The sequence below is a fragment of the Haliotis rufescens genome, unplaced genomic scaffold (assembly GCF_023055435.1).
Source record: "Haliotis rufescens isolate VD_foot unplaced genomic scaffold, xgHalRufe1.0.p SCAF_20, whole genome shotgun sequence".
NCBI lineage: Eukaryota > Metazoa > Mollusca > Gastropoda > Lepetellida > Haliotidae > Haliotis > Haliotis rufescens.
In genome coordinates this window covers 13,758,331-13,785,217 of record NW_025963891.1, presented here as the reverse complement: position 1 = coordinate 13,785,217, position 26,887 = coordinate 13,758,331, and the positions used below count along the sequence as shown (strand labels likewise).

Here is a 26,887-nt window from a genome sequence, read left to right as displayed (position 1 = left end):
CGATCAAATTTCCACATGGGTAGAGTGTGTGAAACCTGTCCCACGCTATGATATGTCTGGAACATTGCTTATCACGATCCAAAACTGTACTCACTCCCTTTCTTATCTCATCAAATAGCCTGAAAGGACATAGCACATAAAAGGAAAGGACTTAGATGATTTGATGAACTAGAATAATAGGGTTGCTTACTGTTTACATGTCACTAGAGAATTTAATGTATATTTTGTAAATCAAAGGTCCTGGCTGTAGCAATGGTGTTGGCTCTCATCTTTAAAAAAGTAGAAATGGAGGAGGCGCCAACCCAAGAGTTACAGGGGGAGATAACCCAGTATAGCCAGTCTGGGAAAAGGAGCTATTCCAGTTACGCAAGCCCGATGAAACCAGGTATGGTCAAATTTAACTACTTTATTATGTTTAAGCTGCCGAAAGAGATTTCCAAATAGACAAATAACATTAAGTGTAATCTCCTTCCTCATTAAGTGTAATCTATTCTAATATATAGGAAAGGATTGTCCATCCATATGAGGCGCTAGTTTAGCTTAGTAGGTTAAAGCGTTTGCTCGTCGCGCTGTAGACCTTGGTTCGATTCCCGACGTTGGTAAAATGTGTGATGCTGCTGGAATATTGCTAAAAGTGGCAGAAAACCAACCTCAGTTACTTACTTTACCTATGATATATATTTTAATTCATGTTTTTCATTACTTCGATACTTGTTGATGGCAATCTATCACAGATGTGCATTTTATGTTAAAAACAAAGAGAGCTAGCACAAAGATACTGGAATAAGTGATGCATCATCAGAGAGTATACATCTGTTTCAGCACATCGTCGGCCTTATGTTGAAAAGCCACCGGACTTCTCCAACGTGGACAAAGTGAGAAAGTACAGAAAGAAGCAGAACCGTATGGTAGAAATCCTCAAGGACATTGGGAGCTACGTGTTCTATCTTGTCATCATCGCTATCATCTGTTATGAAAACAGAGATGAGAAATCCTTCCTCACAGTGAACAACATCCGTAACATGATGGTGAAGGACAAACACATGGTCGGGACTAATTTCATCAGGGGGTTTGAGGGGGTGAGTGGATATGTATCTTCAAACGTCTGCCTGACACCTTAAATAGTCTTCATTATGAACGAGGGAGTTCGGTTTAACGCCGCTTTTAACAGTATTCCGGTTATATCGCGGCATGTCAGCTTAATGTGGGAGGAAAGCCCAAAGTGATGCAGGTCTCAAACGTTTACCATTTCGGTGAAACCCACGAGCACGGGTATGGTGCTGACAACCTAGAAACATAATCGGGGCGAACCGGGATTCGAACCCACAATCATAGGTTTCTGGCGTGCCCAAGGGACGCAACTCTGCACAGCGAATAGCGGCGCCTTAGACGACTGGGCCACCCGTGCCCCTTCTTCATTATGAACCGTTGCCTTATTGCATCCTGACAACAAAGTAATGGACATATCTCTTCTTGTCCAATCAATTGAGACCGCCTCCGTGGTCTAGTGGTAGAGCGTCCGCCCGCATCATACCAAAAGACGTTAAAAGATGGTACTTGTTGTTACCCTGTCTGGCGCTCGGCATTAAGGGGCTAAAACAAGGACTGGTCGGCTCGGAGTCAGTATACTGTGTCTAAGTGGGGTATTCATGTTAAACTGCGGCATGGTATCTCAGTGAGCACGCAATATAAATCGGCATCAGTCCGGACTAGTACAAGCAGCCACACATACACACACACGTGTATAAACATCGCTATATAAGTGCAATAATCTTGGACGCGACGTTAAACCCATTTCACCTCACCTCACCTCCAATCAATTGAATGACCGAACTGTGTTTAACGTTTCTGTGAACTCAACATACAATGGCTTAATATGGAAGTAAAGACCGAAGTGGCGCAGGTGGTAGAAAAACCATGATACGGATTCAGCGGATCCAGGGACACAATTCGGCATAGTAAATTGTGCCATCCATACCGCTAAATGCAAACTGGATAAGATCGAATCTTGGCTTCATAAATACATAAACAAGTCTGTAAATATACATAAGTGTTCTTAATTCGTTGTGTATGCAATCATATTGCTATGTATATATCATACTGTAACTTGATCTGTCTCAATGTTCATGCCTCGTTGTCCGGATATTTCAAAGTTACCACACGGTCTCGTTAGGTTCGAGATAACGGGGTTCGACTGTATGTTCATAATACTGGCAGTTCCATGGTACAGCTGCAGCTGTTGAGCAAGTGATGAAGTATAACGGTGTGTGTCGTGTTTCCCAGGTGTCTTCGTTTGAGGAGTTCTGGTCCTGGTCAGTCGACCGCCTGGTTCCAGCCCTGTACCTGAAGACCAACTTCAATGGTGACAATGTCACACACAATAAGCTGTCTCTCCTGAGTGACCACGTACACTACAGGGTTGGACCTCCGCGACTCCGACAAGCTAGAGCTCTGCCGGGTAGGTTGGGTACCCTTCTGAATGTGATAAAAATACTTTAGCCGTATATTCTAACATCGAACATATCGTTAGATCATGTGTACTGAATTGCTGCACCTGCAGTTGTATTATAAAAAATACAGAATTGTGTTCCACCATGTGATAATAAATTCCCTGAAGTGGGTGAGTGAGTTGGGTTAAACGCCGCTTTTAACAGTCATATCGCGGCGTGTCAGCTAAATGGGGGAGGAAAGCCCGAAGTGATGCAGGTCTCTGACGTTTACCACTTCGGTGAAACCCACGAGCAGGGGTATGGTGCTGACAAAACTAGAAACATAATCGGGGCGAACCGGGATTCGAACCCACAATCATAGGTTTCTGGCGCACCAAGGGACGCAACTCTGCACAGCGAATAGCGGCGCCTTAGACGACTGGGCCACCCGTGCCCCCAATTCCCTGAAGAACTTGTGAAGTTCCTGGTTAGAGTTGGTCTCCAGCAACCCATGCTTGTCGTAGGATGCGACTAATGGGATCGAGTGGTCATCGTATCCCAAATGCGTTAATCGATGCTCATGATGTCAATCATTGGACTGTCAGGTCTAGACTCGATTATTTACAAACCGCCGTCATATAGCTGGAATATTGCTGAGTGTGGCGTTAAACAACAAACAAACAAAATAACTCATTTCGTGCAGCAATGTCATCAGAAAGTTGGTGTTTAAGATTAACATTTTGTGCATAAATTCGCTTATTCTGATATTTTATACATTTTTGTTTCAGATTCATGCAAAACACAATCCCCTTTGAATCGTCTCATAAAAACCTGCATCGCCGAATATGGATTGACGAACTATGATGACGTAAGCTATGACGTCAAATGGACTCCACTGAACACATCCGGTACAAACAATCCAGTTGGGCCCTGGCTCTACCAGGAAGTCTCACAGCTCAACGGCATCCCATCGGTTGGGTATTTTGCAACATATGGCGGCGGTGGCTATGTTGCTGTACTTGGAAACGATGACGTCACAGCAACAAATATGTTGCTTCACCTAAAAGAAAATCGCTGGTTGGATCGACAAACCAGGGCAGTAATTCTTGAAACCAATGTGTACAACCCCTATGTGAATTTATTCTGTGCTGTATCACTCATGCTTGAATTTCCTCCAACCGGAAGTGCAATAAGCTATGCAAGTATCTCTCCTTTACGAATGTATAGGTATGTTGGGCCAAGCGCTCTATTCATGGTGGTGACGGATCTTATATTCGTGGCATTTACAATATATTTCATAGTGAAACTCGTTCAACAGATGAAAGTGAGAGGGAGAAAGTACTTGTACGACTTCTGGAACTTTGTGGAGTTCCTGATTGTGATGGCAGCTATACTCTGTTGTGCTTTCTATGGAATGCACTTTGTTATGACATCTCTAACACTCTCTGACTTCCAAAAACATCCAGGTTAGTTGAAATAATTTCATCAAGGTGTATTTCCTTAGTGCATTGACATCAGTCTCAAATGTATGATGTGTTAATGTCATTCAGTGTCTATACTCAGCACCATTATTATTGAAGGGTCTAGCGTCAATAGGTCTGATGATTTTGGCAACGGTGATTAACAGCTGAAGAACACGTTGGTTATGCCTATGTCACACTGATTGGTTGATTTTGTGAAAACAGGGAACAAAAGGAAAATGACTTTTAATGACAATGAAAAGTGCAAGATTCGAGGTATTAGAAAATGCTTCCCAAAACGTACGCCAAAACGCAACCAGTGGAAAGGTCCACGCACTTGCAATACATGACAAGTCAAAGTATATGTGGGTATAAAATTGTTCCAGACGCAATGGAGCTGCACTCTTGGCAGTTGTAAATACAATCTATTTTAATATGTTTGTTGTCTTATCTGCGTGAACCGTCAACAATGACGCTGAGTATATACTTGACTCATGAACATTTCCCTTGCACACACTTGTTACCTGGATAGATTTAGCCAGTAAAACATTGGTATTTGTGCCCTTTAATAGTACTTGAGTCATGAAAACAAATATTATGAATTCGACACACCCATTTTGTTTGGAACCTTTTCATTTGGTAGAACCAAAATCAATACAGTAATCTTATTGATTTTGAATGCGAGACATCATTAAATGTCCTGAGGACAATTTGTAGCATTTATGTGTATATAGACAATGAGAGTATAACGATCTGAAGATCTACGTAAGTCTGTGTTACCTAGCGGTTTCGGGTCGAGATGCTCACCGTGAATGTCTTTTTTTGTATCCTTCTATCTTTCCAATTCCATTTCCAGGTGAGTTCGTGAACTTTCAGCGTATCGTCCTGTGGGATGAAGTGTTCAGCTGCATGCAGGGCTTCCTGCTCTTCTTCGCCATGCTGAAACTACTTCGTCTCATCCGATTCAATGCCAAGGTCACGCAACTCAGCACAACACTGAAAAAGTCAGTTGGCCCTGTCGTCAACTTCCTCATGGTCTTCAGTGTTGTATTCGTTGCCTTCACTCAGTTTGCATATATTGTGTTCGGCCCCCAGAGCAGCGAGTACTTCTCATTTCTCACCAGTTTGGAAACATTGTTCTCCATGCTGTTGATGAAGGTGAACGTTGAAGAGGTAATCATGGCTAACAGCATCCTCGGACCACTCTTTCTTTTTACCTTCATCCTCGTCGTTGTCTTCATCCTCCTCAACATGCTGCTGAGTATCCTCAACGAGGTCTTCACGGAGGTCAGACTGGACACGAGATGTCGTCCCGATGACCCTAAGATGGTGGAATTCATGTTTGATGAGTTAAAGAGAATCATCGGTGTTTCACAGGCAGCAAATGGTAGGCCTTTCAAATTCTTGGCGTCTGAGTAGGATTTGTTTGTTAGTTTGTTAACGCCACACTCAGCAATATTCCAGCTATATGACGGCGGTCTGTAAATAATCGAGTCTGGACCAGAGAATCCAGTGATTGACATCATGAGCATCGATCCACGCAATTGGGATACGATGACATGCATCAACCAAGTCAGCGAGCCTGACCACCCGATCCCGTTAGTCGCCTCTTACAAGCAGAGTCGCCTTTTACGGCAAGCATAGGTTGCTGAAACAACTGAGTATGAGGATACAAGTAGCATGGCTTCATTATACAGCATGCAACTATGATTTTGCAGTTGCCATCTCGAAAACCGCATTTTAGCCAGCATTGGCAATTTCAAACTATTCTACTCAACTTTTGATGAGGATAATCAGTTGTGTCAGATGTATTTCAATATACACTTGATACATAATGAAAATCAGTTTTGTGTATCATAGAAAAATATAAAATATCTCTATCACGAAAATGTTAAATAGTTTCAATGGAAACATTTAAAAAGAAAGTTTAATCTTGTAAAATACCAGGAATTAAAACTTGTCCGGCCTGTACCGTTCCCAGTGATATCGGCCCTGTTCTGGGATTTGGTTGGTTTGTTGTTTAACGCCGCACTCATCAATATTCCAGCTATATGACGGCGGTCTGTAAAAAATCGAATCTGGACCAGACAATCCAGTGTTTAATATCATGAGCATCGATCCACGCAATTGGGATCGATGACATGCATCAACCAAGTCAGCGAGCCTGACCACCCGATCCTGTTAGTCGCCTTTTACGACAAGCATAGTCACTTTTTACGGCAAGCATGGGTTGCTGAAGACCTATTCTACCCCGGAATCTTCACGGGTCCCCTGTTCTGGGAGCGTGATTTTCTCCGAAGTACGTTGTTTGGTGAACCGTTTTGTTACTTCTCTTTTTTGTCACTTCAGATCAAAAGGAGAAAGTCAAGGATAGAACAGACACCCTTCAAGTACCCGTGGAACGCTGGCTGGCCGCAGAGAATGACCTTGACCGTTTCTCCCCAGAACCGCTAGATGGGAACAACTACTGGATGCCTCTCCCTCCCCACTCCACTGATCTGTACTATAAGAAATCCGCAAAGTCTCAGCTTAAAGATATATAAAGTTTAATAGCCAAATGTTGGTTATTCTAATCGTCCGGAAATGATCTGAAGAAAGAGTACGCGAGGATTATTTTATAACGGTAATATTTGGTATATCTCTTACGTGTTTGTACTTTGTATATTAGGAGTGAAATACTGTTTTAGAAATTCAAAACAGGAACTCGTGTGGTTATCCTAGTATATCGTAATGTTTTTTTTATATTGTTACAGGCATATACAGTTCTTGATGCATTGGCCTTAATCCATGCCTACAACGATCACTTACAGCAGAATATCATTAGTGTCTTTAGTTGCCGTATACGGTGTTATATTAGTTTAGCAGAAATATATTTTTCTGTTAACCTAATATGACACCGTATACGGCAACGTAAGACACCATAACACATCATTATGCCGAAAACTTTACATTCTCTGGTATCCACATCGCACGTCATGTCAAAATGAAAACCTGACACTTACAAGCGTACGTTGACGTTAAGGGTCAAAGGGAGACTACTTTTCAAACCTTAGAGGCCAAACCTTGTTGACATTTTTAACTTTAATCTTTATCAATAAAGTCACGAACGTGATTTAAAACAACAACAGATTAATGTCCTTGCATATCACAATTAATGATAGTAAAACACAAAACAGTGTCAAATAACGAATTTCGGTACCAGAACTTTCATGTGAAATAGGTGGGTGTTGGAAAATCCAAAATGGCTGTTACGGTATACGGTCTCATAATAGGTCTGTGACAACCATCTTGTATTTTTACTGACAGTATACGGGCTCATGTGGGGTCAGTAGTTCTGCTCTCTGATTGGTCAATCTGACTTTGAGGCATAATAATGCTGAGTGTGGCGCTAAACAACAAATAAACAAACAAACAAACTTAAGATTATTTGGAAAATTTTTGAAACAAATTAAAGATTTAAGTACATTTGTTCCGATGAATGTCCCTATGTAGAGCCCTGCCGAACATGTTCACTGCTTATACTGTGGCTAACCACGTTACTGTTCTTTGTGTTGACGTTACAGGTATAATTGTGTTAACGTTAGAGATCAATGTACAGTGGATATATCTATCTGTGTTGTTATTGTTGAAAGTTGCTTCTAATGTACATAGACAACGTGTTGACTTAAATGGTCAATCTCCGCAAGCCTGTGATAAGAAACTCGATTATGTGTGTGGTAATGAGTATTATGACAAGAAGTCTGTTTCCGTGTGATACTTTTAAGAAACGGCTAAACTGTTAATTAATTAATAAATGTCTAATTCCTAAGAATGTGTCATGTTGGTTCTGCGATCTTTGTCTACAGGATGTCTATCTTAGTCAGTGATGGTTGAAGTACACATTGCGACTCGTGCCCCCTCTCGTGGCGGTTTTTGCGACTGGGTTCCGTCTAAGCGTAATCAGGCATAACTAAAAGAAATGTCAACTCTTTGCGTTATGATTCACGTTTATTTCACCCATATTTCATAAGTATTCCAGATGCTATTTAAAACACATCAGGACTCACATAATTATACAGTATGATTGAACACATATAACAGTCTCTTTGGCGTATTTTTAGATGCAAGACATATGCAAAATGAAAAATTATTCATGATGGATTCTTTGATTAAAGAGCTTAGCCATACGCGCCTTCTGATTAGTTTGTCGTATTATCGCACATAACATTCATCGATTGGGGGACGAGTCTTCTCGCAGATTACGGGAAGGGGCGAGTGATGACGATCGTTTCTAAGCGACTGCCGCAATGGACAATCCCAGCGATGGTGACCGCTGATGTCCTAGCTGTCAAGTACAGCTAACAGAAAGCAGAGAATTTTCAAGCCACAAAGTCAGATATGGCCATACCATCATGGCACATCTCCACCATCCTGAAGCCACCGACTCAGGTTTTAATCACCTTCTAAGACAAGCAATTGAATAATGAACCAACTCGTTCCTGGAGAGCGAACAGTTGTTTTGGCCAGAGATACCAGCTACACTACGGCAGACTGTATATCACCATCCCAGTGAAATGCCTGTACTTTATAGTATAGACTTTTCAGAAAGTCAAAACCGTTGTAGTCTACCACTCTTCTACATGATCGTAGTCTGTTTTCAGTGCGTGTATAGAATTAATGGGCACGCTTTTATTAAATAAAGGGGACCTCAGTACCACAAGAAATATGTCCATTGCACGAATCAGACTACATCATAAGCATGTGTTTATGAATCACTTTCAAATAGTGAAGAAACAAGGTTTCTGTGAAAAGGGGAGTATAGCCTGCACCGCCGGTGGCACCTGTCCCAAACACATGCAAAGGCAGGTCAATGGTTCACCTGTAATAACGCCTGAAAATATGCCAAAATTGCATCAGACTTTATTTTTTGTTATTTAAAAACGTTTTGAATTCTTTACTGACGTCTTGAACCATGATAAAACAAATTTTGGGACAGATCAGATCTGAAAAGTGTTGAAATGTAAACACTAAAGGCAGGAGCTGCTGGAACACTGCTGTTAGAAAGTATAAGTCGGCTAATATCCAAGATACTTATTTAAACAACTGGACCGAGCCGCCTTGTGACAATGTATCTCAATTTTAGTGGTATACGAGTTCCTAGCTACAAAAATAAAATCTGACAAAATTGAATTCGAAAATGAGGTTTGAAAGCTTAGATCAGAAACATACAGGTTATTTTCATGCTACCATGAAAATTACTTTGAATAGATATTAATGCACACAATGCCTGACTTCAATGCATTTCCATAGCTGTATCTTATCACCATCAACTTCTTGAGATTGAATAAATGCAGCCATTTCTTGGAAACAATGGATTGTTCCAATTATGGGTATAGGCATGGATTAGAGTGATATAAAAAAACAAACAGTTTCATTCAATTTATTCTCATTACCAATCACGTTTGTGGTTTTATAACTTACGGAACAATGAAAGAGAAAAACTACAACACTTTGTTTGTTTGTGATAAGTTTTAAATGGTCAGACAGCTACCTACCTCTGACACCATGAACTTGTCTGCTTTTCAAACATCTTCCCAAAACAGATGTCAATTAAGTAAGTCACTGCACAAGCAACAAGTAGGAAGGGGGATCTGGAACTTGCTTCACCCTGAGCAGATGACAGACAACGATGGAGCCGGATTGTCTATACTCCCCCAAGTCCACTTACAATATTTACTTAATTCCAGATAAAATCAAGCAGGTAAGTACTACTTTGCAAAATCTGTTAATAATCACAGTGGTCTCTACCACAGACGGGAATGAAGTGTTGTTATACCGCATTGCGCGTTTGCAGAAGCACTAGTCACAGAGAGACAGTCTGCCTAACAACAGATTAAGAGTCTTTGAATGGCATTTAGAAGTGATACACATATATATATATAACAGAAATTATTGATGTCAGCTTGTGTAATTATGAGGTACTGAACGTTTCTTGATTAATTCTTCATGAGGGGAATGAATGTTAGGATGTTGAGAGCATATATATGTATGTATATATACATGTAAAAACAACAAAAGTAATAACATAACATAGGTTGAAACATCAACAAGTGCAGCTAAAAGTTAATTAGCGCTGGACTAGAGTTAAATAAGTGAGTGAGTGAGTGAGTTTATGCTTTACGTCACATCGGCAATATTTCAGCCATATCGTGACGAGTGTTAAATAAGCATTGACTGGTAATAAGCAATGGAAAAATGAAGAGCAAGGGTCACAACAACGCCAGAGCATGTATATGCCAGATTCCCTGCAACTGTGGACACCAATGCGTTGGAGAAACCCTTAGACCCAACACCAGACACAAAAAGCATCAGACCTCTGTTAAACTACACCAGAAATCCACAATTTCCGAACGCATTAGAGGGAACCAAGACCATACCATCATATGGGAAGCTACCAAGTCCTGTCCAACACCAACAAGTGGTGACAAAGGGAACTACAAGAGGCCATTGACATCAGGAAATACCAGCCACCTGTTGTTATTGCCCATACTAAAATGAAATGGGGTTTTATGTTAGATTCAAGGCAATTGAATTGATAGTGTGTGTGTGTGTGTGTGTGTGTGTGTGTGTGTGTGTGTGTGTGTGTGTGTTTTAGCTTGTATTAGTACAAGCTCGCCAACTGAGATACCATGCCACAGTTTAACATGGATACCAAACTCAGACACACTAAACTGACTCCGAGCCAACAAGTCCAGTCTCTCCTTAATGCCAAGGCAGGGTAACACAAGAACCATCTTTTAACATCTTTTGGTATGATGGGCCAGTGAACAAACTATCAACCTTCCCCTCTCTGGGAAGATACCCCATCGATTACAACAAAGAGGCGATCGGCTACAATTGGACAACCTGTTATATTGTCTGACCAGGCAGATGGTGTGCATTGTACATCAATGGTGTGGATGGCTGCTCTTGTATACAGGCAGTATTTACAGGCAGTGTTAGGAATCAGTTACTCAATGTTCACAATTCAGTTCCATTTGTTTGTTTGTTGTTTTAACACCGCACTCAGCCATATTCCAGCTATATGATGGTGGGCTGTAAATAATCGAGTCTGGACTAGACAATCCAGTGATTGACACCATGAACATCAATCCACGCAATTGGGATACGATGACATGCATCAACCAAGTCAGTGAGCCTGACCAAGTCGCCTTTTACAACATGCATGGGTTGCTGAAGACCTATTTTACCCCAGATCTTCACGGGTCCAAATCGATTCTAACCCATCAATCATGAATCATAATCATTTGTCCTATTTTGTCTGAATTTTCCAGTAATTATGAGTCAAATGATTTGATTTGATATTTCAAGACTATTATTCCAGAAATGGTTGGATAATGATGATGAATGAGTTTATTTCTCCTAATGTTATTATGTACAAATTAAAAGAATTGTATCCACATTCAATTATATCAATGATGGGCACAAACAGATAGATCATCAAGTTGGTTGAGTTTAACAAATCAATCAACAGAGCCTCCCTATATACAGATAGTTGTAAAATAGTTGTAAAATAGTTGTGACATTGCTGATAATGAGTAAAACAATACACGCAACACTCATGATAAAATGGTTTACTCTCACTTTGCCAGCAGGCTGGGGAGATTAACATGTACAGTCCTGTGACTTGCCAACTATAGCCTGTTCTGATTATCTGAGCTCCTTGATGACTTAGCTGTGACCCACTGTGAGCCAAACTTAACTAATGAAGTGAACTGTGTTCAGCTTAACAGATATTAAGCTATATTATATTGTCTTGAAAATGTGTACATCTGTACATAAATGTAATTTTTAATTAATAATTAATAAAAACCTATACTACTACATACATGTTTTGTGTTATATCTACCTACACAGGCTGTAGTCTGGCTTTAGTCAGTCAGTGAAAGTGAAACAGTCTATAGTGTTAATCCCCATTGTTGTAGGGATTATCATGGGCTACTGATTTTTAAACTAGAACAATAGCTGCTGGCAAAGTGAGAATCACTTCCTGCTCCCAAACAGGTTTACTCTATTTTCCATTAGTATTATCTCATTGTCCTGACACAGTTGGTGTTACACCACCCCACTTTCAACCCCAGACTTCATCATGGGTGAACCAGTCTGGAAGAAAGACAAACTCCGAGTTGGGTGCCATTTTCTCACAGTTGACATCCTGCCTCGGTTGCCATCTACACACATAGACAACTCTGAAACAATAGAAACATGTAAATCTGCTTTAACAATTTGCACATAAAATGACTCCAAAATCTAGAAGTTAGTTTCTTTTTAATTAATTTATCTGCCTTGGGAATAACAGAAAAGTTCTCATGTTTTTCTTTGTTTCTTGTTTCATTTTAGATATGAAAAACCAGTCATTATGGAAAGGAAGGAAACACATTATAAGTCCTTCAAATAGAAACTGGGTCTTTAGTTCACTCCAAAAAGAGATCACTAAATATTATTTATGTTACAGCCCTAGTTTCATTGACTCTATGGTGTAAAAATACGTAATCAACATTGTCAGTACTTTATGAGTTTATATGCACTATGTTTCTCAATCACCCGTGAGTACATACAGCCAATATGTAGTGTACTAATGGGGCCATTTATTACTCAAGGAAGTCAAATCAGTTTAACTGTTGCCTCATATTGAAGCAGTGTATAGAGAAGACAGCCACTGCGCTGATATTGAAGCAGTGTGTAGAGTAGACAGCCACAGCGCTGATATTGAAGCAGTGTATAGAGTAGACACAAGACACAGCACTGATATTGAAGCAGTGTGTAGAGTAGACAGCCACAGCACTGATATTGAAGCAGTGTGTAGAGTAGACAGCCACAAGACACAGCACTAATATTGAAGCAGTGTATAGAGTAGACAGACACAGCACTGATATTGAAGCAGTGTGTAGAGTAGACAGCCACAAGACACAGCACTAATATTGAAGCAGTGTGTAGAGTAGACACAAGACACAGCAGTGATATTGAAGCAGTGTGTAGAGTAGACAGCCACAAGACACAGCACTAATATTGAAGCAGTGTGTAGAGTAGACAGCCACAAGACACAGCACTAATATTGAAGCAGTGTATAGAGTAGACAGCCACAGCACTGATATTGAAGCAGTGTGTAGAGTAGACAGCCACAGCACTGATATTGAAGCAGTGTGTAGAGTAGACAGCCACAAGACACAGCACTAATATTGAAGCAGTGTATAGAGTAGACAGCCACAGCACTGATATTGAAGCAGTGTGTAGAGTAGACACAAGACACAGCACTGATATTGAAGCAGTGTGTAGAGTATACACAAGACACAGCACTGATATAGAAGCAGTGTGTAGAGTATACACAAGACACAGCACTGATATTGAAGCAGTGTGTAGAGTAGACACAAGACACAGCACTGATATTGAAGCAGTGTGTAGAGTAGACAGCCACAGCACTGATATAGAAGCAGTGTGTAGAGTAGACACAAGACACAGCACTGATATTGAAGCAGTGTGTAGAGTAGACAGCCACAAGACACAGCACTGATATTGAAGGAGTGTGTAGAGTAGACACAAGACACAGCACTGATATTGAAGCAGTGTGTAGAGTAGACACAAGACACAGCACTGATATTGAAGCAGTGTGTAGAACAGAGAGCCACAGCAGTGATATTGAAGCAGTGTGTAGAGTAGACAGCCACAGCGCTGATATTGAAGCAGTGTGTAGAGTAGACAGCCACAGCACTGATATTGAAGCAGTGTGTAGAGTAGACACAAGACACAGCACTGATATTGAAGCAGTGTGTAGAGTATACACAAGACACAGCACTGATATAGAAGCAGTGTGTAGAGTATACACAAGACACAGCACTGATATAGAAGCAGTGTGTAGAGTAGACACAAGACACAGCACTGATATTGAAGCAGTGTGTAGAGTAGACACAAGACACAGCACTGATATAGAAGCAGTGTGTAGAGTATACACAAGACACAGCACTGATATTGAAGCAGTGTGTAGAGTAGACACAAGACACAGCACTGATATTGAAGCAGTGTGTAGAGTAGACACAAGACACAGCACTGATATTGAAGCAGTGTGTAGAGTAGACACAAGACACAGCACTGATATTGAAGCAGTGTGTAGAACAGAGAGCCACAGCAGTGATATTGAAGCAGTGTATAGAGTAGACAGCTACAGCACTGATATTGAAGCAGTGTGTAGAGTAGACACAAGACACAGCACTGATATAGAAGCAGTGTGTAGAGTATACACAAGACACAGCACTGATATTGAAGCAGTGTATAGAGTAGACAGCTACAGCACTGATATTGAAGCAGTGTGTAGAGTAGACACAAGACACAGCACTGATATAGAAGCAGTGTGTAGAGTAGACACAAGACACAGCACTGATATTGAAGCAGTGTGTAGAGTAGACAGCCACAAGACACAGCACTGATATAGAAGCAGTGTGTAGAGTAGACAGCCACAAGACACAGCACTGATATTGAAGCAGTGTGTAGAGTAGACACAAGACACAGCACTGATATAGAAGCAGTGTGTAGAGTATACACAAGACACAGCACTGATATTGAAGCAGTGTGTAGAGTAGACACAAGACACAGCACTGATATTGAAGCAGTGTGTAGAGTAGACACAAGACACAGCACTGATATTGAAGCAGTGTGTAGAACAGAGAGCCACAGCAGTGATATTGAAGCAGTGTATAGAGTAGACAGCCACATCGCTGATATTGAAGCAGTGTGTAGAGTAGACAGCCACAGCACTGATATTGAAGCAGTGTGTAGAGTAGACACAAGACACAGCACTGATATTGAAGCAGTGTGTAGAACAGAGCCACAGCAGTGATATTGAAGCAGTGTGTAGAGTAGACAGCCACAGCACTGATATTGAAGCAGTGTGTAGAGTTTACACAAGACACAGCACTGATATTGAAGCAGTGTGTAGAACAGAGCCACAGCACTGATATTGAAGCAGTGTGTAGAGTAGACACAAGACACAGCACTGATATTGAAGCAGTGTGTAGAACAGAGCCACAGCAGTGATATTGAAGCAGTGTGTAGAGTAGACAGCCACAGCACTGATATTGAAGCAGTGTGTAGAGTAGACACAAGACACAGCACTGATATTGAAGCAGTGTGTAGAACAGAGCCACAGCACTGATATTGAAGCAGTGTGTAGAGTAGACACAAGACACAGCACTGATATTGAAGCAGTGTGTAGAACAGAGCCACAGCAGTGATATTGAAGCAGTGTGTAGAGTAGACACAAGACACAGCACTGATATAGAAGCAGTGTGTAGAGTAGACACAAGACACAGCAGTGATATTGAAGCAGTGTGTAGAGTAGACACAAGACACAGCACTGATATAGAAGCAGTGTGTAGAGTAGACAGCTACAGCACTGATATAGAAGCAGTGTGTAGAGTAGACACAAGACACAGCACTGATATAGAAGCAGTGTGTAGAGTAGACAGCTACAGCACTGATATAGAAGCAGTGTGTAGAGTAGACACAAGACACAGCACTGATATTGAAGAAGTGTGTAGAGTAGACAGCCACCAGGTGACAAATAGCATTTTCATTTCATAACAGTCACATGTGTTCACGGGTGATAGAGGAATGTAGTGGATATAAACCTGCTGAGCATTGATGATTGGTAATATTGTTTGTTTGTTGTTTAACACTGCACTCAGCAATATTCCAGCTATATGACGGCAGTCTGTAAATAATCAACCAGTGATCGATAGTGTGAGCAACAGTGATGATGACATGCAATCAAATAAGTCTCCGAGTCTGACCGCCAATGCATTCAGATGCCACCTGCATCCAGCCAAGGATAGGGTTCACTTCTAACCACTGGGAGGTGAGGAGTAATAAAAGGAGGAATAAAATGGATGAAGAAAATATGTCATCTTTGTCAGCTTCTACACAAACCTTGGATCATCTGTGGTAACTGTCTGCTTGACAAAATCAAGGAACTTGTCAAGAAAGTTGAAGCACACGGCTGCATTCCATGGATTCCGAATTCCCTGAAATAGGACAACTTCTTGTTACCCAAGTCAAATTATTAAGGTTAAATCAGTGCCTAAAATGTTGCTAATTCCAAAGACAGATGTGAGAATAATACATCCATAATGAAGTGCTACTTTGTTTTCTTGTAACAGATTACTTTTGGCCATGACCATGTCTGCTATTCTGTGTGTGTTCGTGAATGTGTGTGTGTGTGTGCGTGCGTGTGTGAGTGCGTGCGTGTGTGCATATGTGTGTGTCTGTGTGAGTGTGTGTTTTAGTGTGTGTGCATGCATGTCAGTGTGTGTGCCTGTGGTAATATGTGTGTGTCTGTGTGAGTGTGTATGTTAGTGTGTGTGCATGCATGTCTGTCTGTGTGTTTGTGGTAATGTGTGTGAGTGTGTGTGTGCATGCATATCTGTGTGTGTGTGTGTGCATGTGTCTGTATGTGTGTGTGTTAGTGTGTGTGCATGCATGTCTGTATGTGTGTCTGTGGTAATGTGTCTGTGTGTGTGTTCGTGAATGTATGTCTGTGTGCGTGCATATCAGAATGAGTGTCTGTCTGTGTGTTTCTGGTAATGTGTGTGAGAGTGTGTGTGTGTGTGCATGCATATCTGTGTGTGTGTTCATGTGTCTGTATGTGTGTGTGTTAGTGTGTGTGTATGCATGTCAGTATGTGTGCCTGTGGTAATGTGTGTGTGTCTGTGTGAGCGTGTATGTTAGTGTGTGTGCATGCATGTCTGTATGCATGTCTGTCTGTGTGTTTGTGGTAATGTCTGTGAGAGTGTGTGTGTGTGTGTGCATGTGTCTGTATGTGTGTGTTAGTGGTGTGCATGCATGTCTGTATGTGTGTCTGTGGTAATGTGTGTGTGTCTGTGTGAGCGTGTATGTTAGTGTGTGTGCATGCATGTCTGTATGCATGTCTGTCTGTGTGTTTGTGGTAATGTCTGTGAGAGTGTGTGTGTGTGTGCATGTGTCTGTATGTGTGTGTTAGTGGTGTGCATGCATGTCTGTATGTGTGTCTGTGGTAATGTGTCTGTGTGTGTGTGTTCGTGAATGTATGGCTGTGTGTGTGTGTGTGTGTGTGCATATCAGAATGTGTCTGTGTGAGTGTGTGTGCATGCATGTCAGTATGTGTGTCTGTGGTAATGTATGTGTATCTGTGTGAGTGTGTGTGCATGCATGTCTGTATGTGTGTCTGTGGTAATGTGTGTGAGTGAGTGTGTGTGTGCGCATGCATGTTTGTGTGTGTGCATGCATGTCTGTGCATGTGTCTGTATGTTTGTGTGTGCATGCATGTCTGTCTGTGTGTGTGTGGTAATGTGTGTGAGTGAGTGTGTGTGTGTGTACATGCATGTCTGTGTGTGCATGTGTATGTATGTGTGTATGTGTGTGTGTATGTAAATGTGTGTGCATGCATGTCTGTATGCATGTGTATGTGTGCATGCATGTCTGTGCATGTGTCTGTGTGTGTGTTAGTGTGTGTGCATGCATGTCTGTGGTAATGTGTGTCTTTCTCTGTGTGTGGTAATGTTAGAGTGAGTGTGTGTGCATGTGTCTGTATGTGTGTGTGAGTATGTATGTTAGTGTGTGTGCATGTGTGTGTATGCGTGTGTGTGTGTGCATGTGTCTCTGTGTGTGTTTGACTGTGTATGTTAGTGAGTATGTATGTTAGCATGTGTGCATGCATGTGTGTGTGTATGCGTGTGTGTGTGTGCATGTGTCTGTGTGTGTTTGAGTGTGTATGTTAGTGTATGCGTGTGCATGTGTGTGTGTGTGGGTGGGTGGGTGCATGTGTCTGTATGTGTGTCAGTGTGTGTGCATGCATGTCTGTATCTCTGTATGTGTGTGTGAGTATGTATGTTAGTGTGTGTGCATGTGTGTGTATGCGTGTGTGTGTGTGCATGTGTCTCTGTGTGTGTTTGACTGTGTATGTTAGTGAGTATGTATGTTAGCGTGTGTGCATGCATGTGTGTGTGTATGCGTGTGTGTGTGTGCATGTGTCTGTGTGTGTTTGAGTGTGTATGTTAGTGCATGCGTGTGCATGTGTGTGTGTGTGGGTGGGTGGGTGCATGTGTCTGTATGTGTGTCAGTGTGTGTGCATGCATGTCTGTATCTCTGTGTCTGTCTGCGTGTGTGTCTGTGTGTGTCTGCATGTGTAGGGAACATGACACAGTGTGAAACTCTACCTTCACCATGTCAGGTATTTTTAGTGTTGGGAACTCCTCAAGCCTGTGAACTATTCCATCATCATCTCGGAATCCACAGATGATCTTCTCAATCCCAACAAGGAAACTCTGGGCCCACCACTTGATGAGCTTGTACCTGGACAAGGAAGAACACAGACTGCTCATCAGACGGGATTGTAGCAACGTGTCTTCATCGTTTCTCAAGAATCATCCCAAACTGGCTTCCACAGGAGACATGGCTTGTGTGAGATCATTTTGAACACCATTGTGACATCATATCAAATCAACTCGCAATCAAATGACATCTCTAACCTCTCTGCCACTGAAACATGGCTAGCTGTACTTTTTACACTTAGGACACTGTTTACAAACTGACAAAATTGGAAGAAAGATTTTGGATGATAGATAAAATTTAACCCTCTTGTTTTTTTATATCAGTTATCATTGTTCCCATTGACTTTTGAAAGTCCCCCTAATTTTTGTCAGTCCCAACTTTAAGCAAATATGAAAAAATAAAAAAACTACCTGTTTTTAATTCTTTAACATCATGTTCAATGCAACGACGTCATCTCTGAAGTAACTTACATCAACATGTCATTTACATAAAGTTCAGTCACATTTTTCGCTTTTTTTGGTTAAATTTTTCAAGCTAAAATTGCTACAAATATATAGTTAACCTCGAAACAAAGCAAAATGTGATTTGCTTGCACTATAAATAGACAAGTGGAAACCCTGATGGTAACAGACTAGCTGACTTGATTCGAAACATATACTTATATGAATATAGACAATGTTTTGTTCAAAAACAAAGATTTATGAGGTACTTTCTTTGCCAGTCCACAGGGACTGGCAGTCACATGAGTTAGCCTAATTGTACCGGTAAAAGACAGGTAATTACCAGTAAATGGGAACACTGGTTACATTACAACACTTGTTGACAAAATTTTAAACTCCTTAAAAGTAAGCCTCAGAGTTCAAACTTGTATTGACTCATGTAGATATATTTTACATCCAAAGACACTCAGGTAAGATTCTCCATTTATGCCATGGCTTTCAATGTCAGTACCCAAAAAAAATGTACAATGATGTATCTGACTTTTGTAATGTTACACAAGACATCTGAGATTTATTGTAGGCAATGCAAAGTTGTACCAGGTATCCTCTCAAAACAATGAATCTGTGTTTTGTCATGTACTAGGCCATCTGTGTGACTACTGGGACGTTATACCATGTTTCCTTGTTCTCTCTTATACCACATATCGGACTCTGATATTGTTTGTTTGTTGTTTAATGACGCACTCAGCAATATTCCAGCTATATGACGGCAGTTTGTAAATAATTGAGTCTGGACCTGACAATCTAGTGACTGACATCATGAGCATCATTCCACGTAATTGGGATACGATGACATGCATCAACCAAGTCAGCGAGCTTGACCAATCCTGTTCGTTACCTCTTATGACAACCATAGTCGCCTTTCACCGCGACCAGCATGGGTTGCTGAAGACCTATTCTATCCCTGATCTTCAAGGGTCGTGATATTGTTAGGACTTGAACGATTGATTGAATAATTCAATCTTGACAGTCTGCACATATATTTATCGATTATCAATCTTCTGTCAGATGCTTATTAAACACAATGTTGAAATAAAACAAGTATTCAAACCTGTGAAAGTTTTCCCTCTGTCTCGGATTGTCCATCTCTCGGGATGTCTTCAACTCTACATACTTGTTCTTGGAGCTTAGCGTCGGATCAACACAGTCCACCTCTCCTCCGAATACTGCCAACAAAGAAATACAGTCCAAAGATTTGTTTTTCGTTTGTTTGTTGTTTAACACCACCCTCAGCAATATTCTAGCTATATGACAGAGGTCTGTAAATAATCGAGTCTGTACAAGACAATCCAATGATTGACATCATGAGCATCGATCCACGATTGAGATACGATGAAATGCATCAACCTAGTCAGCTAACCTGACCACCAGATCCCGTGCGTCACCTTTTACAACAAGCATAGTCGCCTTTTACAGCAAGCATGGTTTGCTGAAGACCTATTCTACCCCAGATCTTCATGGGTCTAGTCCAAAGAACCTGTGTCACAGCAACAATTCCTGTCAGGTTTACCAGTACATTCTTTATTCATGTGATGGCCAATTCTATTCTTAAACAGAAAGCAAGGCCCAACTATGGTATTCTGTTCAACTTTCACGTCACCTTTAACTAGAAAGGTGTTTGTATTACATCCAAAAACAGAAGCAGCCACATGCCCATGTTTTTTTCCTGAATGTCTCAAAGTTGCCACCAGAAAAATGCATCATGAACCATTTTGACTTTTGAAATCAGGCGACAGCTTTAGTCATCTTCCATGGTGTCAACTGCAGTGCAATTTTGTCCGATGCCTCTCGGTACCCTAAGTAAGCACTTTCAGTCAAATGACATCACTTCCGAATAAATAACAACTCATTGACATGCAGCATGCACAGGTATGATACTGACAAACCTAGAAACATAATAAGGGCAAATCTCTGATGTCAATCCTGTGCACCTTTTTCATTTTTTTTATTTTCTTATCTTAGTCAAGAAACACTTGTAAAGCAATATTTCAAAATGGCCTAACCTCGTAATAACTGGTATCCTGATGGTCCCTGTTATGCATGAAGTCAGTTCACTGCACAATACATGCATGCAAATGTTCATCTTCCTGAGACAAGGGAGTTAACTGACTGTAAAAGTCCAGTTTCAACCCTTGCCGAACTAGGCTGGAATTATGGAGTTATATTTTGGCTGGACTAACGAGTCTTTGCATTGTCCAATCAAAATTGATATTCGGTTCACAAACAACATGGCGACTGCCGTGCAGATTTCGGTCGATTGCAGGATTTGCAGAGCTTGTGTATTAGGAACTGGGCGTCAACAGACGTTTTACTAATGTTTTCATGTTTTTAATCAAGATGCTCAAATGATTTGATGTACATGTACCATTTTATTACAATAAAGATCTTGATTATTGATCAGATTGTCTGGACTGGGCGCCGCCATTTTGTTTAAAAACAATGCAAGTGAAAGGAGAGGTCGAATCTGATTAGTCAATAGGAGGGACATAGAAGGGATATAACTCAAAAAAGACACTTGTGGCGCTACGATCGAGCCACAAAATTCCAGCCGAGTTCGGCAAGGGTTGAAACTGGACTTTTATAGCCAGTAAACTCCCTTGGCTTGGGAAGATGGCATCTGTTATTGTCTCCTCACTTGTGAGGGATCCTAAGATGCATAGTTACCTAGTGAGTGTTTATTCAGCCTGGTTCTCACCACTGAGCAGAATCCTTCATTGTTGTTAACCGGAACGCTGGTGTCTGGGCTGCCCCCTTCAACATCTGTCAAAACAGTCGAACACATACACAACTTGTGAAGTTTTCCTACACCATGCATGCTAGTAAACAAATACCTTCAGCTTAATGCCAACTCCAACCTCAAACCAAATTAAGGTTATTGCCTAAATAATAAAGAACCTAATGCATTTCTGAAACCACAAACTCCAATTCCTCCCAACACTTAAACACAAAAATCATATGCAATTTTGCTGTAATGACATCACTTCCAGTGTAACGGCATGTCAGATTGATTATAGGAGGGAGGCCCAAAGTGGTGCAGGTCTTTGACGAGACAAGCTCAATGCCAGAAAGTACTATACCTCTACCTACCGTTAAAAAAGTAATAGGCACCGGACATCATTAATGGCATCAACTCCGGACAGGGAAAATACATGTCATATTATGACATGTATTATGTGATTATCTTTAGTGATTGGTTGTAAAAGATCATGTGACGGGGTGACCTAGTGTGGTCGTTGACATATTATTGAGGAAATAAAGAATAAATAAAGCAGTTGAATGGGAACCAACTTTTGTCATTATGGACCTACAGAATCAAAGCCACAACGATTCCTTAATTCCCATATATATGCAGTACCTCTAAAGGGGCACCAGGCTCTGGTAGCATAGTGGTTAAAGCGTTCGCTTATCACCCCGAAGACCCGGGTTCGATTCCCGACATGGGTACAATGTGTGAAGCCCATTTCTGGTGTCCCACACAGTAATATTGCTGGAATATTGCTAAAAGCGGCGTAAAACCATACTCACTCACTCACTCTCACTACTATTCACGATACATGTAATATTGTGTTGTGTCACTATCACAATACATGTAATATTGTGTTGTGTTACTATCACAATACATGTAATATTGTGTTGTGTTACTATCACGCTATATGTAATATTGTCTTGTGTTATTATCACGATAGATGTAATAGTGTATTGTGTTACTATCACGATACATGTAATATTGTATTGTGTTACTATCACGATATATGTAATATTGTAATCATTACCAAATCGTTGTAATACTATGGGTATTACATACCGAGCATCTTCCTGAGGCAAGCGAGTTAACCGACTATAGAAGTCCAGTTTCCACCCTTGCCGAACTAGGCTGGAATTAGGAGTTATATTTTGATAGACTAATGAGTCTATGCATAGACCAATCAAAATCACATAACGAAATCAACATCCAGTTCATAAACTGCGTCAATAGATACTTTCCAAATCTTTTCATGTTTTTAATCAAGGTGCAAAGGTGATTGGATGCATTTTGTGAAGTAAGACCTTTTTATTACAATTTAGATCTTGATTATTGATTAGATGGTCTTCACTGGGTGCTGCCATTTTGTCTGAAGCAAATGCAAGTGAAATCAGAGTCGGCATCTGATTGGTCAATAGGAGGACTGAGGAGGACTGAGTATGGTTTTACGCCGCAGCAATATCATGGGCTTACATATTTTAGTCAATAGGAGGAACATAGAAGGGACATAACTAGTAATAGCCACTGGTGGCGCTACGATCGAGCAAGGGTGGAATCTGGACTTTCACATTACGTTAACTGCCTTGCCTCAGGAAGATGCATAGCAAGTGACTTAATTGGGTTTAATGCTGCACTGAACATACTGAACAGTATTCATTACATCACCATGGCATGTGAAGGTATGTTAGTTTTTGGTGTGAGGAAACCTGAGTGCTGCACAGGTATATAACTTTGGTAAAACTGTGAGCACCAGAATGTTGCCAGCTGACCAAGGATCATAATCAGGACAAGTCATTGATTCGTTATTGCATATGGATGTACCTGAAGTTAGATACTGCTCAAACTTCCACCCCCCGTAACAGATCTGGTCCTGTCGCTCTGTGGTTGTGTCTCGCTGGTGTTTCTTCTCCTCTGTCTCAAATTCACATAAATAGTATGTCCCTTTGAACAATGTGACAGCAATGATCCATCCGTCCCGGCTCTCATATTGTGTACACAAAAGCCTGGTCAGCAGTCCCCGCCAACACACGAAGTCTGTATTAAGACTGTAACAATCAAATACAGAAAACACTTTAGCAAACACATTTTTTGCAAGATCCTACCATAACACTGCCAGACCTTTAATCGTCCATTCCCTATGTCTCAAAAGGGGCCTATGCTCTAGTGAATGAGTCCTTGCCAATTTGATGCAAGTAATAAAACCACACACTTCTGCAAACTCAAAATCAAGATGAGCTGTTTCTAACTTGGACTACCGCTCGTGGCAATGTTGAGAGATTTCCCGAGGCAATAGAAGACAGTGTAGAACTGAGACATTTGTTTTGATAAGTGGAGCAAATTCTGTTGTAAATTCAATAGAAGCTTTGTTTTGGTGCCCTGGCATAAACATTGTCTGCCTCATCCTCAGTAGCAAAATTTAATCGCCTCTGTCTGTTTTTACATAGATATTCCTGGGGAAGGTGAATTCCCACTGTAGCCAATTCATCTTCAGTGTCCCAGTCGGCTATTTCTGCAGGGGTAGAGCCCATGACGCATATGTGCTATGATTTTGGTAATGCCCATGTCAGAATCATCATAACACTTAGGTACATATATATGTAGGTTAAGACATCGTCCTAAAATGATGCATCTGATCGTCACGTGACATCATACTGACGTTCATCGGGAAAAGAAAGACAGTGACCACATGATGACAGTAATAGTGTTCATCTAAGGGAAGTCACTCACTACCATCAAAATTGAAAAAATATATTGGCTTGTCCATCACCATGATCACTCTTCATGTGCAAAGTCAAAAGAAGAAAGATGTTTATTTTCAATTTACTGCTATTGTTGGTTTGCACAGACATGAATGGATGCACATGTACTCTGTAGAACATCTGAAGTAGACACTTGATAGGACTATCTTTCCACAATCATGACATCTAAGAATTGACTATCATACATTCATGTTACCAGTGGTTTTACCAGGAACATCGAAATGAATAGTCCACCAGTGCTTACATCATTTCCTTAACAGTCATGTGAAAAACATATGAATGTCTAATCGTCAGTTTTGTTGTCATGTTATGATGTATCTTGACACTCTTCAGATTGGAAATCTTGACATTATAAGTTAGTCCATAATCAAGACTTTATTACAGACAAGCATGCATTGGTAAAAGGTAAGGAATAAATATGTCATGATCATTGATAATATTAATATTCCTCTCAAATTATAGTCAATCAATTGTTATGTTTATCACTGTTGTGTTTGCATCACATGTAAAAACAGGAACAGCTCCATCCCAAATAATAAGGATATACCTGATATGACAAGTTGTACAAGCATCATGTGGTTGAAAAAATAAGTGCATTGGTGGTAAAAGAAAAAAGTCGAAACCTTAAGGATATACCTGATATGATAAGATGTACAAGCATCATGTGGTTGAAAAATAAGTGCATTGGTGGTAAAAGAAAAAAGTCGAAACCTTAATGCTTCCCAATGTACATGGTTGTGCTTAGTTAATGTCAGTTTTTATTGTGGTAGATCTACATAAAAGTCGTGCAATGTGTAGTTTACGACCTTGCCTTGTGATACTTTGTGACTGAGTGTCTTGATCTGCATCTTTAGTTTTTGTTGTTTTTATTTGGAATTTCATCTTGTTTTCAACGACCCACTTGATTAAGTCGTCAAGATATTCCTTCTTATCTTCATCCTTCCGTATGAAATTGGACCACCCATGTGTAAGATCGTAGTTAACCCGATTAATATTTGCTGGCGGAACATAAAAACGTATTTGACTTCTATCAGACCGGAACTGTCTCCGAGAATCTTGAGAGAAGTAGCCATATTCCTCGGGGATTCTGAAGAAAGGAAAAGCCTTATTGAACAACTGATCCCTTGGTTGTGTGCGAAATGCATGACACCGGATACCTTCCGCCATCTTTTAAAGGGGGCGCAAGTAGGTCACAAAATGTGCGCGAACTACTTCCTTAGCAACCAAGGCGTCTCGATTATCGCCGCCATTTAACTGCCGCTACAAGTATCCTTACCTGTTTACACTGACTTCTTTAGCCCTTGGATCCCCGTTTTATTATCTTCTTTAGGGTTAGGGTAAGTTTCGCGGCCTTCGGCGAATGATGATTTCATCATCTCTAGCGTGTGGGTTATAAACACGTCGAATAAGTTCCAGAAAACCTTCAAATTTATCTTGTCTTTGATCTAAGTATTTTCTGCGCACACACAATTCCTCAAAATATGAACAGTACATGTCAGTGGTTGTTCCCGTTTTGGGTAGTGATCTCTTCAGTGCCCCCCACGATGATTCTATAGTGTTGGTGTGGGCGCCTGTAGGCCTAAATGGGTCTTTGAAATTGAGAGAGTGATTTACTGTTAAATGTTCAAAATCTTCATCTTTCAAACAAGTATACGCTCTCCAACAATCGCTAATGATTGCAGTGCCTGGTCTTATATGTTTCTTTATAATCGCAATGAGTGTGGCTGAACTACGTTCCTCGACCACCTGAAAAAAACAACGTTTTGAGTCTCTCTCAATTCCCCCAAACACCCACTTTCCCTCAACTCTCTTTCCTTTTCCCAAATTTGCTTTCATCTATCTCTACAATCTTCCCTTCTCCACCGATCACTTCACTGTCCTCGTCTGCCACGCACACACATACTCGCAAGGTTGAGTTTGCTGCCCTCAAACCAGGAATTGTGTCTTATTGACAGTTTTTTTCCACAAGATTTCCTGTTTTATTTCCAACAGAGCTCGTCGGTACTGTATGATTTGTCTTTGCACAAATAAAAGGATCCTGTCCGGCACTTGGCACAAATTTGTCCGTCCCAATTTCCAATAATGTTATTTACACGCAAATACCTAAAAAATACTTCTTTTTCTCTCGTTATTCCGTATAGTTCAAACAGCTTCATGTCAAAGAGACGCTCATGGTAAGCTCTGAGTAGTAGCTTTACCAAATAAGGCACTTACTATGCACTGACGTCAGAATTGAATTGACAAATCAGGAACCACTTACCTTCAGAATTTTCTCACGGTCCGATGTTCAGCATCCCATAATTCCACAGTAAGAAAAACATACAAAGTCATTACATTTTTCGTTTTTATTCAATTTCAACAGAATTAAAATCTAGTTTTACTAGACCGGAAGTGGTGCATAGAGCTCAAATTTGATGTTAATTTTTACCTAGTTTTCTCCGTTTTCGTTTTCTCTTTTTTTTTGCGCGTGATTATCCTAGTATATTAATATCACGTGATCTAATCCAATATGAAAGGTAGGTATCCGGTGTAATGCATGTGTACTACGCTTTAAAGTCCTGTTATCTCCTTTGGATTCACAAGACATCGTTCATTTCATTTGCAATACCCTCCATATGACAAAATCGGATGTTTTCATTCTGAAAGAAACTGCATCTGT

The 26,887-nt window shown here is 40.7% G+C and overlaps 2 protein-coding genes across 2 annotated transcripts in view; one reads left to right on the top strand and one right to left on the bottom strand.

Annotated features, from left to right (window-relative positions):
* The window catches only part of LOC124133430, a 43,970-nt gene extending 35,969 nt beyond the window's left edge, over window positions 1–8,001 (top strand). The window contains exons 33-38 of the mRNA XM_048401021.1: window positions 238–385; window positions 823–1,079; window positions 2,284–2,458; window positions 3,218–3,895; window positions 4,746–5,276; window positions 6,239–8,001. Coding sequence (XP_048256978.1) covers window positions 238–385; window positions 823–1,079; window positions 2,284–2,458; window positions 3,218–3,895; window positions 4,746–5,276; window positions 6,239–6,432 — 1,983 coding nt within the window. The 3' untranslated portion in view covers window positions 6,433–8,001. The remainder of the gene's footprint in view (window positions 1–237; window positions 386–822; window positions 1,080–2,283; window positions 2,459–3,217; window positions 3,896–4,745; window positions 5,277–6,238) is intronic.
* Window positions 8,002–10,466: 2,465 nt separating this feature from the next.
* On the bottom strand, window positions 10,467–26,003 carry LOC124132033 (decapping and exoribonuclease protein-like). Its single transcript, XM_046495616.2, has 7 exons — window positions 25,040–26,003; window positions 23,291–23,514; window positions 21,391–21,486; window positions 19,778–19,892; window positions 18,112–18,247; window positions 15,848–15,942; window positions 10,467–12,117 (listed from the first exon to the last, which is right to left on the bottom strand). Exons 1-7 carry the CDS (start codon window positions 25,393–25,395, stop codon window positions 12,000–12,002), a joined length of 1,140 nt encoding a protein of 379 aa, XP_046351572.2. The 5' UTR covers window positions 25,396–26,003; the 3' UTR covers window positions 10,467–11,999.
* Window positions 26,004–26,887: the final 884 nt, after the last annotated feature.